The sequence below is a fragment of the Rissa tridactyla genome, chromosome 7 (assembly GCF_028500815.1).
Source record: "Rissa tridactyla isolate bRisTri1 chromosome 7, bRisTri1.patW.cur.20221130, whole genome shotgun sequence".
Taxonomy (NCBI): Eukaryota; Metazoa; Chordata; class Aves; order Charadriiformes; family Laridae; genus Rissa; species Rissa tridactyla.
The window spans coordinates 24389186-24408341 of NC_071472.1; the positions used below are offsets into that span (position 1 = coordinate 24389186).

A 19156-nucleotide genomic window follows, 5' to 3' on the forward strand; every position below is an offset into this window, starting at 1 on the left:
GAGCATCTTTAGGGTTTTTTTTAAGTTTTGTACATCTTCATATGCAAACTTTCAGGATATGCTAGCCTGAAGAAGTAGATAAATAGAGCTGCAATATTAAGAGACACAAAAAGGAAGTCTGCTTTTCTGGATAGAATAAAATCAGGGTTTGAAAACAGATTAATTTGCGTTAGCTTTTTTATGTTCATAAATATAAGGTGTTTTCACATGGAGTAAATATGACTATAATACATTCCATTAAGTAGTTAAATAAAAATCCAGACTTAAAAATAAGAGGGTTTTCATGTATGTTTGCCTATTATTGCATTGGATGCATTTAATTTTGTTTATATTTTGGGCTGTTGTGAATGGTATCCTGAGTTTATCAGTCCATTTCACACTGGTGTTTTAATGTTGGAGAATGATGTTTCTGACTTTACTCTTTGCTGTGTAGATTTAAGGTGGTAGATCTGTTAACGATGGCATCGCAGCATCAAAATACAGTTCTTGATTCAGAGCATGAAAGGTCCATGTTGGAAGGAGCCTTAACGTTTTTGGTCCTTCTGTTAAGTCTTCGTTTACATTTAGGTAAGAACGGCTGCTTCAGGAATACTTGTGTGTAAATAACATGCCTGTTCATTTATATTCAACATTAAATAGCTACCGCAAAGCTGATTAGCCATATAGTAACTTAAAGCGTTCAAGACTTGGTTTCATTTTTGCCAGTTACTGAATTTTAATCCCTTATGAATTAGAAGTAGACAAAATACATAGAAATGGCGAAAACCGGCTTTAATGGCAGTGGATGATTTGTGTATGTGATCCCATGAAGATTTTGTATCTTTTTCATAAAGACAGCAGTTCCCGTTTGTACCTGTCTTTTCTGCCTGAGGTTGTCTCTTCATAGCATTTGTGCCCCCCCACCTCCCCAACCCAATTTTTTTTGCTGTATTTTTATAGCACTGTATCATTATTTAATGTTTGTATCAAGTTTAATGTATATTTAATGACGAATCTATACTGAATGTGTGTTTTAAAATCATGCTATTTTAACGGCTTTTTAAATGTTACTGTTCTAGGAATGACAGATGATGAGATCCTCAGAGCAGAGATGGTAGCCCAACTCTGTATGAACGACAGGACACACAGTTCGTTGTTGGATCTCATATCCTTGAAATATATTAACTAATGTGCATGAATGAGAATGACGGGTACCTGGATAGTAGTGGGATTTTGGAGCTTGAACGTGCTTTCAGCTTATATAATTATAACTAATTGTGTAAAGGTGTGTTTGCATAGACTTATCAGTAAAAGCATTTGCTCCAGCTTTGGTCTGTCTTATAAAATATGCAATACTTTGTAATACTTTTAAATTAGTTTTGATACAAAGTGTCTTAACTGCTTTTTAAATTTTTATTATTACTTTTTAACACAAAAGTCTCTTAGGTGTGAGGTGAAAAGTGTGTTTTCCGATGGCATTGTAGAAAATCTAGCCAAGTGTCACCTTTATCTGGATTTGAGCCTTTGATTATTGCTAATTTTATGCCAGTATAAAAAGAAGCCACTCTATGCTATATTGGCTTTTACTAGCAATAGCTGAAAATGCAAAAAATAGCAATTCTGAATACTGCTTTAAATTAGAGGGAAATCCATGTGTTATGGGGCAAGTGTCGTACTTAAAGAATAGCAAACTTTAGGAAGCTTTTCTATGCAGGGATGTGGTTCGTGTCCCCAGACAATTGAATGCAAATACACAGGTTTTACTGCTATCAGTGTATTAAGCTGTGTAAGTAAATTAAATAGGTGGTGGCGCAAAAGAGCTTGCATTACAGTGACAGGCATTGAGCAAAAATATTAGGAATTTATAAAGACAGGAAAGGAGGTGATTCAGAGTTACAAACATGTAATAAGAATTATTAATTATTATGATACAACCTAGTAGCTGAAACACTTAAGTATGTAAAATAAGCGACTCACTTAAAGCGATTCACTTAAGTGAATCCCTTTGCTACGTAAAATAAGCGAATAATTTATACAAGCAATCACTTATCACTAAGCAGAAGTTTCCTTATTTGTAATTGCTACTTGGGATTTGGGGCAATGTCAGTAGTCAATTAAGTATCGCTACCAAAAATGAGAAATAGCCAATCCAAGATGAAGAATTACTTCCTGTGTTTATGGATCCCAAACTATTTACTTGGTTTTTTTGTGCTTAGCTGTAAACGCAAAATATTCTATGAGGAAAGGCAAAGCATTAGTAAATAAGAGCAAATACAGAAACGTTATATACGCTAACAGATAGTAGGTTTTATTTCTCATTTAATACTTACCTCTTGAGCCGAGCAAGCAGCAATTGGCTTGTTTTAAAAAGTTTAATCTCCTAGCTAGGAGGCTTTCATCCACTTCAGTAATAGTTACTGTTCCATAGCAGCTGGAGCAGACAGACCTCTTGTGGTGAAGACAGAGCACTGCCGAAACACAGCCTCTGAAATGGGTGACTGAAAAAGTCAAGAGGGAAGGAAAAGGCTGTGTCCTGCAACTAAGTTAACTCTCCTTTCCTTAACGCAAACATTACATTCCAGAAAACCCCAATCCTAAAAGTGGTATTATTCCAGGAAGCTTAAGCTTTGAATCAGTCTTGTCAGCAGTTGCTGATTTTAAAGCTCCTGTTTTCGAACCTGGAGGTTCCATGCAACAAGGAATGTATACACCTAAAGGTACGGTCATCGCTGTCCTCTTATAACATACTCAGCAGTAAGATGCTTAACCAGAGGAGGATTTTCTTAAACAAACAAAAAAAACCACAACAAAAAACAACCTACCAAACAATGATAAAAACTCACGAAAAAACCAAACCCAAGCCCACTGCCACCAAAACCCCACAAAACTCGTTTGACTTTTTCATTATTGTCTATTGCTTATATTTAAGAGCATTGCTAAAGACTGTTAATAGTCTTTAATAAATTCGTTTTGATCTGAAGTGAAAATGAGCTTCTTGTATTAATCGAGTATCCTTAGCAAGCAACAGAAAAATGGAGAGCTGAAAAATTATATTATTTCTATTTCAGTGATTTGCATTCTTAATAATTTATGGGATTTCAAAAATATGCTGTATGTTCATTAGAGTTTAGAACTGTTTGCACTGGTGAGGTGTCAGTTGCAAAGATACTTTCTTCGAACTTCTCCATATTTTGATTATTAAAGATATCATGATACATAATTCTTTCTTTTGCATTGCTTAACTATGTTAGTATCCTGTAACATTTTTCCCAGGCAATAGTGAGGGTCTAGAACAAAGTTCAGACAAGAATGCTTATAGAATGTTGTTACAGAATTGTTCAATAAATACAGTGCAAAAATGACAAGTTTCTTCCCCTGACGAGCTTGTCAGCTAAATTGGACTCAACATAGTGTTGGTATATCAAAGGACAGCAAGAATTCAAGAACTCAGTGTTCCGTTACTGTCTCCTGTCACTGAGCAGATAAAGCCTGTAGGAATCTGAACTGCTCCCTGTGCTCTGGTTGTGCTTCAGCTCCTGGCACAGCTGAAGAGGGATTAACTCCTTCCTCCCCCGGGTGCCGCCCTTGAGAGCTGGCAGTGCTGGGGTTTGACAGTTTTGAAACCATTTGGTTTGTAGGCTGTGTTCTTTTGTGGATTTTTTTTTTTTTTTGCTATTGTTATTAATGTCAGAACTAATACTGTACTAACTTTTTTGTCAGCTTTTGTCCTGGGAAATTGATGAGTTAGTGAAGCTCTTAGCTTTTATACAAATTAACTGCCAGTGAAGTAATTTTGTGAAACCAGAGTTTTGGGAATTGATTTGTTCTGGTTCCTTGATGTGTAATTAGGCAGCTTAACACCTATGTATTTAAAATTACTTTATTTTAATGTTCTGTAAACTGCATTTCCTAATGTCATGTCTGGTTTCTGGAGCTTGTGACACATCGGTCTTTTTCATAACACAGTGTGAAGGAAAAAAAAAAGATGGATTTTTTTTTTTTTTAATTATAACACTATTTAGGAGATCTGATGCTAAACTGTAGTGGTTTGGGGGTTTTTGTGTTTTGTTTTGTGTTGGTTTTTTTTTTTTTAAATAGTTGATCTCTGGAATAGATTGTCTTAAAGTTTTGGGGTTTTTTAAGTAACTTATCTATAGCAGTGAATGTGTAACACTATGCAGAATCCCTTTTTTCTTAAAGTATTAAAAAACTGAAAGCTTCCGAGTGAATAAAAGCCATCATGGTTTTCTTGTGTACCATAGCCTTTTAAGTGTTTTATGATTTTTATAAGACTATATAGGTTCTCCAAAAGAATGATGATATTCCAGTTGCTTTTAAGAATGGTAGTTTGTGGCCTGTCACAGTTTAAGCAAGTCATGTTGAGACCCATTCCTCCTAATCCCTTGTTTCCCTAAATTTAGGGGAGAAAAAAATCTACTTTATGATCACAGAAGCCCTAGATTTTGCTTCTATTAACCATTAGGTTAAAAAAAACCAAACCAACTTTCAAAAAAAGGACGTAGTTCTCTCTGTTCTCTGTGGATTTGTCTGCTGACCATGAGCTGTGTGTGCATTTCTAATATTCCCCATCTGGCTCCCTCACTTAGTCCTTCCTCGCTGTGCATTAGCTGCCCAAACGAGCTTGGGCTGTGTTTCAGACTGCTGTAGTAAACTCTCTCCAGAAAAAATGAATTTTTCGCAAGCTAAGTTTGATCATATTTCATACATAGTCAAAACTATGCTAAGTGTTCTCTCTAAGCGGCATCTGAGGGTATCTGGTAACATTAGCAGGCGTTAATAGGAGTATAGACCACTTGTCTTCCTGCCTGGGGGAAATTAATCTCAAAAGCATGATAAAGCTGCCTACTTTTGCCTGCGAAAACTTTAAAGAATGTTGTAAGCCCTTGCATTGTGTTATGCCTGCTGGTGGAGCTAAAATTCTGTATCCACTGGTTTTCTTCTTCCTTTGAGATCATTGAACCTTGCCTTCATGCTGTTATGTTCCAGAGCTAAACACTGACAGTTAATAAAATTAACGTCTTCATTTGGCTTTAGGTTGGAAATTTAGTTTTGTTTTTTGATAACTTGTGAATAGGGAAAAAACTTCGCAGTTAAATGGGATATCTTTATTTATAGTCTGTTTAGAATTTTTTTGTGTGATGGCTCTGAAAAGCCGTTCCAGATGTTATTTTATAGCTACTGAATTAAATGGAGATAACTAGGATTTTAATGCCAGAATAATGCATAAATATTAGTTATAAAACAAAGACATGTTCATAAAGGATTGGTCACAAATGTTATTTGATGATAAGAAACTTGGCCATTTTCGAGACTGAACAAAAACTTGTGGTGGTGTAGTCATTTGGCTCACTGTGTTTAATATTTAAATATCACCTACCTGCTGACTGCAGGCTTTACTTTCTGTTTTCAAGAGGACTTGTGCTTAGGAAGTACCAAGTGAAAAATAATTAAAATATTTTCTTATATGTACTTGTAAATTAAAAAGAGCAAAATAAGATGCATACAGAAAAGGTGTTTTGGGGTTGCCTTCGTATAGTTACAATTGCATGAATAAATTTACTTAGATTTTAAAATTAATTTGGAATTATTTTTTAAAAAACCCCACCTTTTCTCAGCGTGTGCTACAACTGTTATTAGAAATATGTGGCTTCTTTTAGTCCACATTGTAAATTATGACGTAACAGAAAAGAAAGCTAGAAGACACTAAAATAAAGCTTATTAATAGAAAAGATCCATTGTCTTGATACATTGTTAATTTTTTGGTTTGGAACTAAGGAAAATATTTTTGGTGAAATGTTGCTATCTTGATATGTAGTAGGATAGTAAGTATTGTGAGTAAGAATTAGTAAAAATTACTGATCTTTGCTGCAAAAAGTTATTTTATAATAGAAAATTACGTAATTAAAGCTAGTGGAGAGGAGAATCTAGAATAAGTTGTAAGGTCTGTAAAGAGAATTTGAACATGTGACTTCTTTTAAATAACAGCTGAAGTTTGGGATAAGGAATTTGACCCTGTCATGGTAATACTTCGAACAGTTTACCGTAGAGATGTGCAGTCTGCAATGGACCGATATACAGCATTGTAAGTTGGATCATTTTTAGAAATGTAACATCGTATTGTTGCTTATTGTACAATAAATTTTTTTGTTTTCACTCTCTGGTAATGCTAACCATGTTATCGATGTTTTCAGGCTCCAGATTTGTCCTTGAGTAAATAGTTTATAGATTTACAGGCACTATCAGGGTTTTGGTTAGCTTAGTCTGTTACTGTTCCATAAATGTTTAAAAGTACATCTGAAGTGCCACAGACAAAGTAGTGAATGTCATCATAGATAAAATACTTAACCAAAAGTTAACGTTTACAAATCAGTTACAAAATACTGAAAGAGAGCAGCTTTATCTGCTTTTATTTATTTTACACTTAGGTACATGAAGCACAGTGTTACAGTGTTCTGTGTTTTGAAATTATATTGAAGACAGTGTTGTTTTTTTTCCTATGTAGTCACCCGTGACAGAAACCATGAGTGAATTAAATTCTGATTTAAATACAGGAAAAAACACTTGTGGTACCCTTTTAAGTTCTTAGAAACAAGATTACTTGATCTTAATTCTATGCCTTAATATTCCATCCCTTACAGATTCTTATTTCAGCTAATTTAATTTGCTTGTCTTTATTTCACACCTTGGGAGTAAAAATAAAGTTAAAGAAACCCTTATAATAAACATAGTGAAATAATCCTCTGCCCCTGTGCTCATTCCGTTAGTCAAAGGGTCATCATAAACATATACTGTAAGTGGATTTGGGCAAGGTAGCAGTCTGTTAAATAATTGCATTGTCTACTGCACTGGATTCCAGCTCGTTGTTAGAAATGTGGGTCCACGTTGAATTTAACACTTAATTTTTAAGTTCATAGATCAGATAGCACTGGTATTGTCAACTACAGCTAATTATGTCTAGCGTTTCCTAGTGTTGCCTGTAATCCATTCCTGCAGATGTGAGATTTCTATGTTGGATGTCTGACTAATGTGGATTTGTGTGAAGTGAAAAGTTTTCCATCTCTTCTATGTGCCTCTTAGAATTGAAGTGGAATCCTTAAATTCATAGCAGTAATTAAGAATTCATTTAACTTTATAAATAAAGGTCATTTATGTCAGTGGTAATCCCCAGAAAAATAAGACTGGATTCAATTTGTGTATACATTCCAATTTTGGTATGCTTTTTAAATAAATTAAATGGCTTAGAAATGCTCATCAATTCTGAATTCAGTCTAAACAAAAAGAATGCAGGGCAGTTATCTATAACAGTGGCAGTTGTCTACATTATTGCAGTGTTTAATGTAAGTCTCACTTGTTTCAACAGTTTAAAGCAAAGTGGTAAATTCCCTGGGAACCCGTGGCCTCCTTACAAGAAGAGAACACCACTACATCCAAGTTACAAAGGTCTCATAAAGCTTTTACACTGTAAAACCCTGCACATCGTGCTGTTCACGCTTCTTTACAAGGTAAAGTCATAATTCTTGTTAAGTCCAGTATTGTACTTAAACTTTTTTTAGAACAGGAGTTCTTAGAATTATGATTTTTTAAAAATAGGTTAATTACCGTAGTCAGGTTCAAATTTATGTAATGTTTTTATTTTTGTTTTATTTTCTAGATCTAATATGATGGTAGTTTTTCTACCATTTTAATTATTTCATGAATGATTGTTTCATATATAGGTACGCTAAGTCAGGTATCCAAGTGGCTGAGCAGTCTTGCTGTACTTAAGGCAACACTGTCTTATCCATCAGAGTTACCATTTCAGCTGTTGTTTGGTGATGGTTTCGGGGAACATGGTGGAGTGAGTGGTATTCCTTTGGCTCCCACTGCAGAATTTTAAGGCATCAACAGCCTGTTCAAATATGTGCAGACTTGATGGCTTTAGATCCTCACTGGGAAATATGTCTCAGAACTGCAGTTGGTTCTGACATTGCTTCCCAGATGCATTCTGGCTTTTGATAATGTTATAGCACTTGTTTTTTCAGGACTAATTGATGCCTTTAAATTGTGTTTGGTATTGTCTTTGTTAGTTGGCTGCCCTCTTTATGAGAAGTCCATCCTTTTTGAAGAGTACCTTCATCAGAAAATGGGACTTTGCATCTCTCTTTGTACTTGTGTGCAAAGTGCTTTCAAAGCAGTGTGCTGCAGAGGCAGACGAGGGACTATAAAAAGTGGTTTGATTGAAAAGCTCTTCCCTGGGCAGACTTTCCTTTTGTGCTCTTTTAAGTGCTCCCAGCTCCTCTAAAGCTCTTGTTTTGTTTCACTGTTTGAACTTGTGTCGAAAATATCTGTTGTTAAGTACAGTAATAACTGTGTGGTATTCACAGAGAGCTGTGCTTATTCCCACAGAGTTGTTTCAGATGATTTCTTTCTCTAATGAGGTATCATGGAAGCTGTCAGTATATCATTAAGGTGAAAGAAGACAATATTTTACCTGAATTCATTCAATAGATTTCACCTTTATGACAGAAAAGAACTTTTTCTCAAATGACTCAAAACCTGAGTCATTACAAATTAATGACTTCAGTAAACTGCAGGTTTTGCTGTGTAATTAGTGCAATTTCAAAAATCTACTTTAAAATATAAAGTAAATCTACTTTAAAATATAAAGTACAAAAAAATGGACTCTGACTACTAATTCGTCCTTTTCCATAACATGTCCCATTCTGTTACGGGTAAGACTGAATTTCGTGTGCAGAGACTATCGAATGAAGCTATACCTTTTGGAAGCTCAGTAGCACAATACCTAATGGTTGGTCAAGGTTTTCCATTGTGAGACAACTAGTTTCTTTTCTTGCTGAAATTTAACCAATGTCTGACATTTTTCATGCTGAAAGCCTGTTCTGGCATGGGTTTCCAAGGCTGAAGAAAGGACGGAATATGTACCCTTTTCCCGTGTTTTGAACATTCTTTAATCAAGATTCTGGATTTTAATTTAGCCAAACTGTAGATACTGCAAAATTACGTTGTGTGCATGTTCTGTGGCTGTTTATTTGATTAAGTTAACTGTTGAAGTCCCAAGAAAGCCGACACCAGACCGGGCATGCTACACCAGAGCTAACTCCAGTTTTGCCTGGAGTGGTAGTAGTTTGTTTCCCAGGGATTTACATAATTTTGGCCAGAGAAGCTGCTGTGTGCGGCATGTTTAACCCTGCTACGCCCCAGCCGGGTGCAGTGGTGGGGCTGCCGGACCACTGCAGGGTGAAGAACAAGGCTGAGGTGTGGTACTGTGTAGTGGGGACTGGGGAACCACAGGATGGTTGGGGTTGGAAGAGACCTCTGGAGATCATCTAGTCCAACCCCCTGCCAGAGCAGGGTCACCCAGAGCAGGTTGGGCAGGAATGTGTCCAGGAGGGTTTGGAATGTCTCCAGAGACGGAGGCTCCACCACCTCTCTGGGCAGCCTGTGCCAAGGCTCTGCCACCATCCAGGAGCATACCTGGAGAAAGTACTAGACAGGAGACTTACAGGAAGGCTGCTGAAAAGAAGGAGAGCTTGGCATTATGTAGAAGATGAATAATATTTTGACATGGAACAAAAATGGAGAATGTAGGGAAAGACTGCATCATCTTTTACTGTCTTGCTCATACCTTTTTTTGGCCGTTTATTCCTCTTACTTGGTTAAGAAGCTTCAGGGACTTAAATCTTGAGAGTCTTACAATTTCTGGGTTGCTATTTTAGCTGGAATGCTGAATACGTTTCTACCTGATTTGTGGATGGTAGAAAATACATAGTGATTGATTCCATAGATTGCCTTAAATGATGTTTTGTCTATTTGTAAATTTTGCCAGTTTATAACAGCCTTTATATCCCTTGACTTCTGGGACTGCCTACAGAAGAACAGTAAACTACATTTGATGATTTGACTTTTCAGAAGCGTTGGTCAACATGACTTTTGATTCTGACTGCTACAACTGCACATGGTTTTCATATTAATGGAATACTGAGTGCCTTTTTCATTAAATAATCTATAATCTCAGATTTGATTGGGTTTGATTAAATTAGCTGCTCAAATGTAATTTAGAAAAGCTATTGTAAAACAATATTTAAGAACCTTATCTCTCTGATGTTTCTAATGGACGTATCTATTTATGAAATTTGGCCCTTGCAAAACTAAGTTATATTTAAAACTTCACTCGGCTGCACTCTAAAAATATTAATTTCTGTAGTAGCCTGTCAACAACGAAATTTTAAACATCTTTTCTCATCTATTTTTGGTAACTTGCGGGTTCTTGCCATTTTTTTTGCTTTAAATGAGAATATTCTCAAGAGGAAAGTTTTTTTCATTTCATCAGCACTGGTCCTTCCTCTCAATGCATTGAAAGCTGCGTTAGAAAAAAGATACGGGCATTTATTAATCTAAAGTTATTTGTAATTAAAAAAGATTACTGAAGATGGTTGTGAACTAAATTCATGTTAACCCTTCTGGCATTTCCAGTTATCCAGGCATCGCTTATAGGTCTGGGACCTCATGAGACCTTACGATGACGGATCACGTGAAAAAGGGAGGGAATCATAGAATGGTTCGGGTTGGGAGGGACCTTAAAGATCATCCAGTTCCAATCCCCTGCCGTGGGCAGGGACACCTCCCACTAGACCAGGTTGCTCAAAGCCCCATCCAGCCTGGCCTGTCTAGTTGTCTTAAACTGATACTTGTATCTCATGATACATCTCTTGTGAGCACAGTGATTAATTAAGAAAAAAAAAAAACAGGCAAAAATCACGTATGTGGCTCAAGACCTTCTACCTTTCCTAGTGTGGCTAAGCTGGAAGGTCACGCTTGGAGATAAAATTTGTAGGTAGTAGCTTGAGCTTCTTCATACAAGACTCCTGGCTACTTTCTTTACCTTCCAGCTTAGGTTAGAGATATCTGTCGGGTTTTGGGGTTTTGTAATAGGGGTTGTGAGAGTATCAAAGATAAAACCTTCTAAGATGTGGATGTCTGTTTTTCTGCCTAGATATTAATGGATCATCAGAATTTATCAGAACACGTGCTTTGCATGGTTTTGTATTTAGTTGAGCTGGGATTGGAAAATTCTCCAGAACAAGAGTCAGATGAAGAGGTAAGAATAAATACCATCTTTTTAATTAAAATACGGAAGTAGGAATGAGAATAAAACATCTTTATTTATTTACTTAAGCAGGGATCAACTAAGCAAAAAAAAAAAAAAAAGAAATTGCATAACATTGTAAAGAGGAGTATGGTATCTTGCTATATTTTTCAGCAGTTTCTGAATATATATCCTGATAACACAGATTGGTCAGGTCTTTACTACTCCGGAAACTAATACTTGAAATTGGGTGCAAAAAAAATTTTAAATGATTGAGCCTAAAGGTCGCTTAAATTTCCAGAATTTCCACTGAGACCTTTATCACTGAGCATTTTATTGCTAAAGCTTTATATCTTCTAAAGTATGTGAATTAGCCAAAATACTAATTATGCTTTTGATGAGAATTTGAATATGAAGAGTCATTATTTCTGTGATTCCAGATTCCCGTATGGTATGTGCCTTTCATAATTTTTCCTACTGTTCAGCGTTGCTTATATGACTAAGGGTCTACCACTTCTTTTCAGAAATTGACTTCTATATAGTTCAGATTTTTTGTATTAATCTTAAATTGTACAGCTTTGGATTACTCTTAAGTACATCCTTTTACTTCTGCTAGATAGTACGTATTTGATTATATTGAAATCAAATGTCTGGATTTATGTATTTATCAGACCTGTTGTCTTCATGGTAGGCATCAGTTATATCATAATTCTCAGAGGTATATCAGCTTTAGCGAGGTGGATACTGCTCGACGTATTGTTCCTATCTCATGGAGAGATGATGGCCTCTGTAATACAGTTATAAAAGCAACTTGACTTATTGTAGCACATAAAAGAAAGTATACTGATTTTTTTATTATTATTATTTTAGGAATCTGCAGGTGGACAAGAGCGTTGCCATGACAGTTGGTTTCCAGGTAGTAACTTAGTTTCTAACATGCGTCACTTCATTAACTATGTCCGAGTAAGAGTACCAGAAACTGCTCCAGAGGTGAAGAGGGAACCACCTGCAAGTACGAGTTCTGACGGTTTAGCTTCATCACAAGTAAGTACATACAAATAGGGGTTCTTTTCCTAGATTAGTTTAAGTTATGGGCTGTTTGGCTTCTTGTGTTAGGATTTTTTTTTACTGTTTTTATACATTTTTTAGGATTTTTTTTTCTCCAGTAGTTTTTCCTAAGCGTACTGATAACAGAAACAAAAGTTATTTCAGATGATACCTCCTTCCAAATGATGTATTTAATGACTTTTTTTTTTGTCCTCAATCTACCAGAGTTCAAGGCGGAAGAGCCTCCAGAGAGAGGTAGATCTGTGTGCAGTTTGTTCTCCTAAGCAATTAACTAGCAACATGGCTTTAACTGTGCTCACCTTAACATTCAGTGAAATTTTCTAATTTTCCTGAATTTTCCTTTAATTCATGTTGCAAGGACTCATGCTTTTTTCATATTCTTGATTGTAATCTTAGGTAGTAGACTTTTAAGCAGAGAAATGCCCTTACATTTTTAATACATATTTTGAAATAAAAGCTTTCTATTAAATACAAAATGTCACTGGTAGCTTACTGCTTGAGTTTTGTGTTTAGGCCTGTTTTGTCTTGGAAAGGTATTACTAACATTTAATAATGTAGAGTAGTCCTAGCTTTCTTGAATCTAGGTAAGTTTAACCTTACGTTGAAAGTGCATTTGCAATGATTAATGGCAAGTTTATTTGCTTTTTTTGTGAAAACAAAATGAATATGTAAACGGTGGCATCCTGAAAGATTTGTAGCCGGTAGATAATATAATCTCTGCATCAGGATTTTTATATACAGCACTTCAGATTATTGTATGCCAGATGCAGTGAAATACAATGGATATTTCTTTTGCATGTTAATGTTAGAAAAATAAATCAAAGTTTAAAGTAGGTAGGTGAGATGAAACAGATTAAAACATAAAGAAGGTAGGTGAGATGATTTTCAGAATCTAATTTTTACATTTGATTTTGGAAGTATTTGGTACCTCTTGGTTGCCCAGCCTTCCGAGAAGGAAGTGGGTAAGATGTTAAAACATTCTGAATTTCATGTTCAAAATATTCAGGAAACATCTCTGTGCTATGGATTCAATATATGCGACTTGCTTCCATGTATCCTTGATTTGGGACTGAAATCAAGGGTAGCACAGAATAGAAACATCTGAGTGGGCTTTGCCATTAATGTAGTAACTCATGTGCTCATGTGCCCCAAATAGCAAGCTCTGCTTGCGTGTATGGGTTTGTGGCTTCTGGATCTCACCTAAAAAATCCACACAAAATGGACAATGCCCACGGGGATGTGTGGGCTCACCTCTGTTCCCCTTTGTGGGATTATGAGTTGCATTGCACAGCAGTGCGTGGTAGACTTTCATAAAGACTTCTAAAAGACATGCTGAAATTATGAATATTCCAGAAAAAGTAAGGAAATATTACTTGGAGAACAGAATTCTAACTTTGACTAGAGCAACACCACTTGTTAGTTGTTTTGGTGTGGATGATATTTTTGTTTTGTACTTGGCTTTTTATGCAGCTGTGTATAACAGATTTGTTTAAAAATATGATATGCAGGGTTAGTATTTTGCTACCAAATTTCCATACATTTTAGAAGTTCAGAGGAAACTTCAAATGTTTTGTGCTTTTCCTCTTAATTTAAAATACTTTCTATAGTTTTTAAACATGTGTTGTTTATAGTTGTATTTTTTTTTTAAATTAAACATTGTAATTTTTTTCCCAAGAACTCAGGGACAGCTCAAGTGTTCAGTTTGGTTGCAGAACGCAGAAAGAAATTTCAGGAGATCATCAATCGGAACACCAGTGAGGCAAATCAAGTGGTTCGGCCCAAAACATCAATGAAATGGTCAGCACCTGGTGCAACTCCACAGCTAACCACAGCCATTCTAGAAGTCAAGGAAAGCATACTGTCCTTGCTGATTAAGTTGCATCACAAACTCTCAGGAAAACAAAACTCTTACTATCCTCCATGGTTGGATGATGTGGATGTTTTAATCCACACGGAAATTCCAAGATACTCTCACGGTGATGGAATGACAGCAGTAGAAAGAATTTTATTGAAAGCTGCTGTACAGAGCAGATTGAATAAACGTATAATTGAAGAGATATGCAGAAAGGTGACACCTCCTGTCCCACCAAAAAAGATTAGTTCTGCAGAGAAGAAAACTTTGGACAAAGAAGAAAGGTAACTTTAACAACAAAGTAAAGGGGCGGTAGAAAGGCAGCATGTGTTGTGCATCTATTGATTGATCTGTCTGTAGGTCTCTGCGTGAATTACTTATTTAAAGAATAAGTCTTAATTCTACAGCTCTGTTCTTTATCCATTTTGTATATACATGATTTACATTGGTACTGAGTAAGAACCTGCACCTTGCTAATTTAGAGCTTTAAATTAGAAAACTTTCATAGTAATTTTATGTGATTATACAAGCTTGCCCTTAATATTGCCATGTGTGTCACTCATATAAAAAGGTGCAGAATTAAGACTGTATTAACTTTTGAGGCTTAACTGTGCAATCTTAAGATGAGTTAGAAAGTTTTTTTGGTTTGTGTTGTCTGTTCACTCACATGCAAACGTCACACCATGATTATTTTTGTTTACTATATGTGGGTTAGTAATGATGCATTTTTTGCTTGTCCGACACATTCAATTTTAAAATTTCATTTTTGATTTTTTTTATAGGCTTTAATTTTTTAAAAAGCATATTCATATTTTCTTATAACATGTCCTGACAACCTGCATGCCAGATGTCTGTCTTGGGCTGGTTTTTTGGGAAGATGCCCGGTGAAGTGAATAGTTGGTGTGGGAAGACAAGCTGGCAAGTTGTGGATTTTAGGGAAGAACTGGCTTGTCAGGACAGAAATAGTTGAAGAAGAGTAGCAAACGAAAGAACCAATTTTTAGTGAAAATCTCAGTGGGGGAGAATGGGGTCTTGGGAGCTGAAAGGAGAAGGAGAACGTGGAATAGGAATGCAAATGCCGGGAGGGCACAAGTAAGACAGAGACTGGCATTTGGGGGATGTAATAGAGCCAGCCAGAAGGATGAGTTGGCTGGAGTGGAGCAGTGGGAAGAGATTGGTGACTGGTTAGTGCAAAGGACTGAAACATGGCATTTGAAGCGCGGGGACGGTGGATAGGTTTAGAAGGTTGGGGAGTCAAGAGTGGGGTGGTCAGGACAGAGAACTTACCGTGCTCACTGGAATGGACAAGAATACTCTTGAGTGCTCGTCCATGCATTATGTTGATGTATTCATGGTTTGTGTAACCAGACTTCTTGATTATGGTTCTGGATATTTGGCTAGAAACATGCAGCTATCTGACTCAGATGGTTTCTGGATTGCCTTTATTTATCCAAATAATTAATTTATTTGAAAACAAATTTTTCACTAAATTCTCTCTGATATGTCCAAGATCTACACTGTACTAGAAAATTAAACATAAAAAAATACAAGTGGACTTAATACTTTTTTATAAGTTGCATACTTTACAAAGTAAATTTTGTATTACAAGTGATCAGTTAATGGTTTAATTTTCAACATCCCTTGTAATAGTTCAGTAAATGAGAGAAACAGTCAAGACTTAGCATGTAAAATGGCCTTTCAGAAAAGGACAGACTGAATGACTGCTTTAGATAAAGCACAGCTACATCTTGGGCACCTACTCATTATTGTGGTACTTAATAGTGCTGGATTTATGTACAGGAGAAGCATGAGAATTGATAAATGAAGTAACTTTACCTATAGAAAAGGGTAAAGTCATTCCTTTTCCCCTATAAAGGATGTGATATTTTCAAGGATCTATTGTGGGCACTTTAAGTTTTCAGTTAAAACTGAAACATAATGATGAAAATAAATGTTTCCAGTTCTTTGTTGTTCTGAGCGACTGTTTTATTCTCCTCAAATCCATAATGGCATTGGGGACCCATGAGGTTTATTAATGGACAGTGTGATAACTGAAATGATTAATCTCATAAACTGACAGTGCTCGTATAGTCAGGTTGTGCAATTTTTACTCTATTTTTTGATTGTTTTGTTTTATTTTTCATTTTCCCCCCAGTCCAGTTTCGTATTGGTGAAGATCAAGGAGGCTGCGAGCGTTCAGTGATTTCTCCCTTTTTTGGTTACTCTGGTTACATAGAATGACAAACTTGGCATCACTTAGGCAATGGGCTGTTGCCATAGAAACCGAAATACAGGGCTAGAAGAGAGCTTGAGCTGCTTTGCCGTATTTTTTCAATTGCAGTGTCATACTCCCATGGGCCATCATGGAAAATTACTGAGCTGTACTGAATCTGTCAGAGTTTGTTTATGTCTTCTTATTAAAGGCCTCTATTTACAATCGCTCCGCTTTTAGTCAAGGCGTATATTGAGAAATTTGCAGGGAGAAATAAATAAAAACAGGTTTCATGAATGCCCTGGTATGCTCTTCAGAATAATGAATCTTAGGATTGTTGTAAATAGAAGTTATTTTGAGAAATGGTGGCTGTACAATGTGACAGATAAATGGGCAGAGATACTTGGGTTTTTAAGATGCCTTTAAAAAGGCAAGTTGGAAGCTCTGACTTACAAACAGACCACCTCAGGATAGCAGGTTACAGCATATTCACTGCTTTGGGCCTGTGCGTGCCTGTTCCTGTGCCAGGACAACGATCATCAGACAGTGCTGGAGACTAAAGAGCAACCCATCAGCATATCAGATGCCAAGGGATGTTTTTAAATCCCTTGTTAGTTATCTGAATCATCTCTGAGCGGGGGGGGAAAATTCGTTGTAAATGCTGATGCACAGAGTTTGTAGCTCCAATGGAACTTCCCTGGCTGCGCTGGGGAGATGCTGGGAAAGCCCTTCTCCATGGGGCATGGCACGTTGCCATGTGGTGAGAAGCTGTGGTGGGAGTTTTGTTTGGTTTTCCCACTTGAACTCTTCCATTTCCTCTATTTGTAAACTCTTGTCTAAGTAAAGATCCTTTCTTGCTACCTCAGGAAGAAGAAAATCAATGTCTATTTTCTTTATCTTTTTACATCCATCAATATTTCTCTACCCACTGCAGTACGTATATATAGGGAGTTATAGAATAGCTTGTCGAATGGCTTTGTGCAGATCACTAATACAGTTTAAATAGAAGAAGGAGTCTCTAATGTCTTCCATTTGTAAATCCAGAGCTGTGTTACGCTATGAGGGAAAAGTTAGCAAAGTCAGCTTGGCTCCAGGGAGACAAGGGCCTTCGGTCTGGAAGCAATCCCCACCTTCTTTCAGTCCAAGTATAAAAGCTGATGGTGACCAGTATCTAGGGTGGAGGTGGGGGAGAAGGAACCAGCATGAGGAGCCTTAGCTGGAAAAGAAATTATTCGTAGTTGTTTCCCTTGGCATCAAGCTTGATATCAAAAGTGAGCGAGGTAGGCTTATTATTATTATTATTAACTTGTAAACATTGGTTGCTCACAGGAGTACTTAGTTTTGTACAATAGCTCACTTTTCACTCTGTTGTTCTTCCCTTTTGTAAAAGAAAAATAGCTTTCAAGACTTTCTTTTTCTTATGACGCTGTGTCCTAATCTGTTAAAGGATCCCTTGGTTTTCTGAAGGTCTTACATAGGAAAGGATTTTATTCTTTTCTTTCAGAATCAAAAGAAAGTAACTCTTACTTCTTAAACATTACTTCTAAAGCGAGAGATTCCTTTTTTAGGCTTTGAAAATGAATCCCTTATTTAGAGAAAACTTGAATTTTCAATGATATTGTTGAAGGTGGTGACTGTAATTAGCCTGACACTGTAAACATTTTTCCCCTCCGTTATATATACTGTTGTTTTTTCCCCCCTCCCTCTTCCCCCCTCTCCTTTCACTCAGGCGACAGAAGGCCAGAGAAAGGCAACAGAAATTGTTGGCTGAATTTGCCTCAAGGCAGAAAAGCTTCATGGAAACTGCCATGGATGTTGGTAAGTTTTTGTGTGGTTGCTTGCTTGCCTTTTTTTTTTAATTTTTTTTTTTAATTTTATTTCCATGTTAGTATTAAGGTTTTTACTCAAACAGTTTAAAAAAAGAACAAACCCCAAACAAAAACCCCTCCCCTCAGATTCCACTACTGTATCCACTTGTTCACTAAGTATTTCTTAAGAGGCTTATAGTTGTGTTTTCTAGGACAGATAATACTGAATACATAATTGCTAAAGAATAGATTAAATGATCTTGAAAATATTTAAAAGATAACACCTTATCTGTAGGACATAATTTTATTCCTATTTTTTCTTTATATGCATTGGATGAAATTATTAAATGTATGTATGTGATGTGTGTTAAAGTATTTACCTTTTCATATATTTAGCTTGTTTTTTAAAGATTGCCATTTCTTTAATCTGTAATAATAAAATTTAGGATAATTTCTTTATAGAGCCTCAAATTTCGATAAGGTAGATTTTTTGCATTTTAAATTTATATATAGAACTAAGGAAAGCATAATTTTTTGGTCATCTCAGTTGCTAAAAATAACATTGTATTCTATTTCAAGTACAGGTTTTACAGCAGAATCAGCTGCTTTTCCTGAGGATAAGTTCTTTCAGGTTCTGCTCTGTAGAAGCACATAATCTTGATTAGTTTGCTTGTGTTTAACTGAGCAATGGAAAATATTTTCATCATCTGGATGACTTCAGTGAAAATTAGCACTTTTGAAAGATAAGACAAAGCAGGAATCTTTTTTCTTTTTTTTCCCCCTCTTTCAATCAAATGTTATCTGCTATGTAGTTTTGTTTTGAGTTTAAGCACTGGTTAGAAATAATCTGACAACTGCTTTTGCTGAAAAGGTCTAGGTTTTGAAATTGTTGAATTCCCTTCAGTTCATAGGTTGCTGAAAAGATTTATTCCTTCATACTTATGCAGGTTTTGGACACAGCAATCATTTGAAATTTCTTTAGCAAATATTGACTATATATATGGTGTTATGTTTGGAGAATGTGCAATACAACACAAAGCTCACAGATGAATATGAGTTTAAGTTAAATTAGTTCCACCCCCCTGCCCTGGGCAGGGACACCTCCCACTAGACCAGGTTGCTCAAAGCCC

At 36.1% G+C, this 19156-nt stretch overlaps 1 protein-coding gene across 9 annotated transcripts in view; it reads left to right on the top strand.

Moving 5' to 3' along the window:
- Window positions 1-19156, top strand: part of UBR3 (ubiquitin protein ligase E3 component n-recognin 3) — a 113686-nt gene that overhangs the window by 40290 nt on the left and 54240 nt on the right. For 7 of the 9 annotated variants that reach the window (XM_054209914.1, XM_054209915.1, XM_054209916.1 and 4 more), the window contains 10 exons: window positions 434-567; window positions 1059-1143; window positions 2554-2696; window positions 5986-6082; window positions 7361-7502; window positions 10994-11098; window positions 11957-12130; window positions 12359-12388; window positions 13830-14290; window positions 17948-18036. In XM_054209914.1, coding sequence (XP_054065889.1) covers window positions 434-567; window positions 1059-1143; window positions 2554-2696; window positions 5986-6082; window positions 7361-7502; window positions 10994-11098; window positions 11957-12130; window positions 12359-12388; window positions 13830-14290; window positions 17948-18036 — 1460 coding nt within the window. The remainder of the gene's footprint in view (window positions 1-433; window positions 568-1058; window positions 1144-2553; window positions 2697-5985; window positions 6083-7360; window positions 7503-10993; window positions 11099-11956; window positions 12131-12358; window positions 12389-13829; window positions 14291-17947; window positions 18037-19156) is intronic. The other 2 variants (XM_054209917.1, XM_054209918.1) reach the window with 1 other exon arrangement.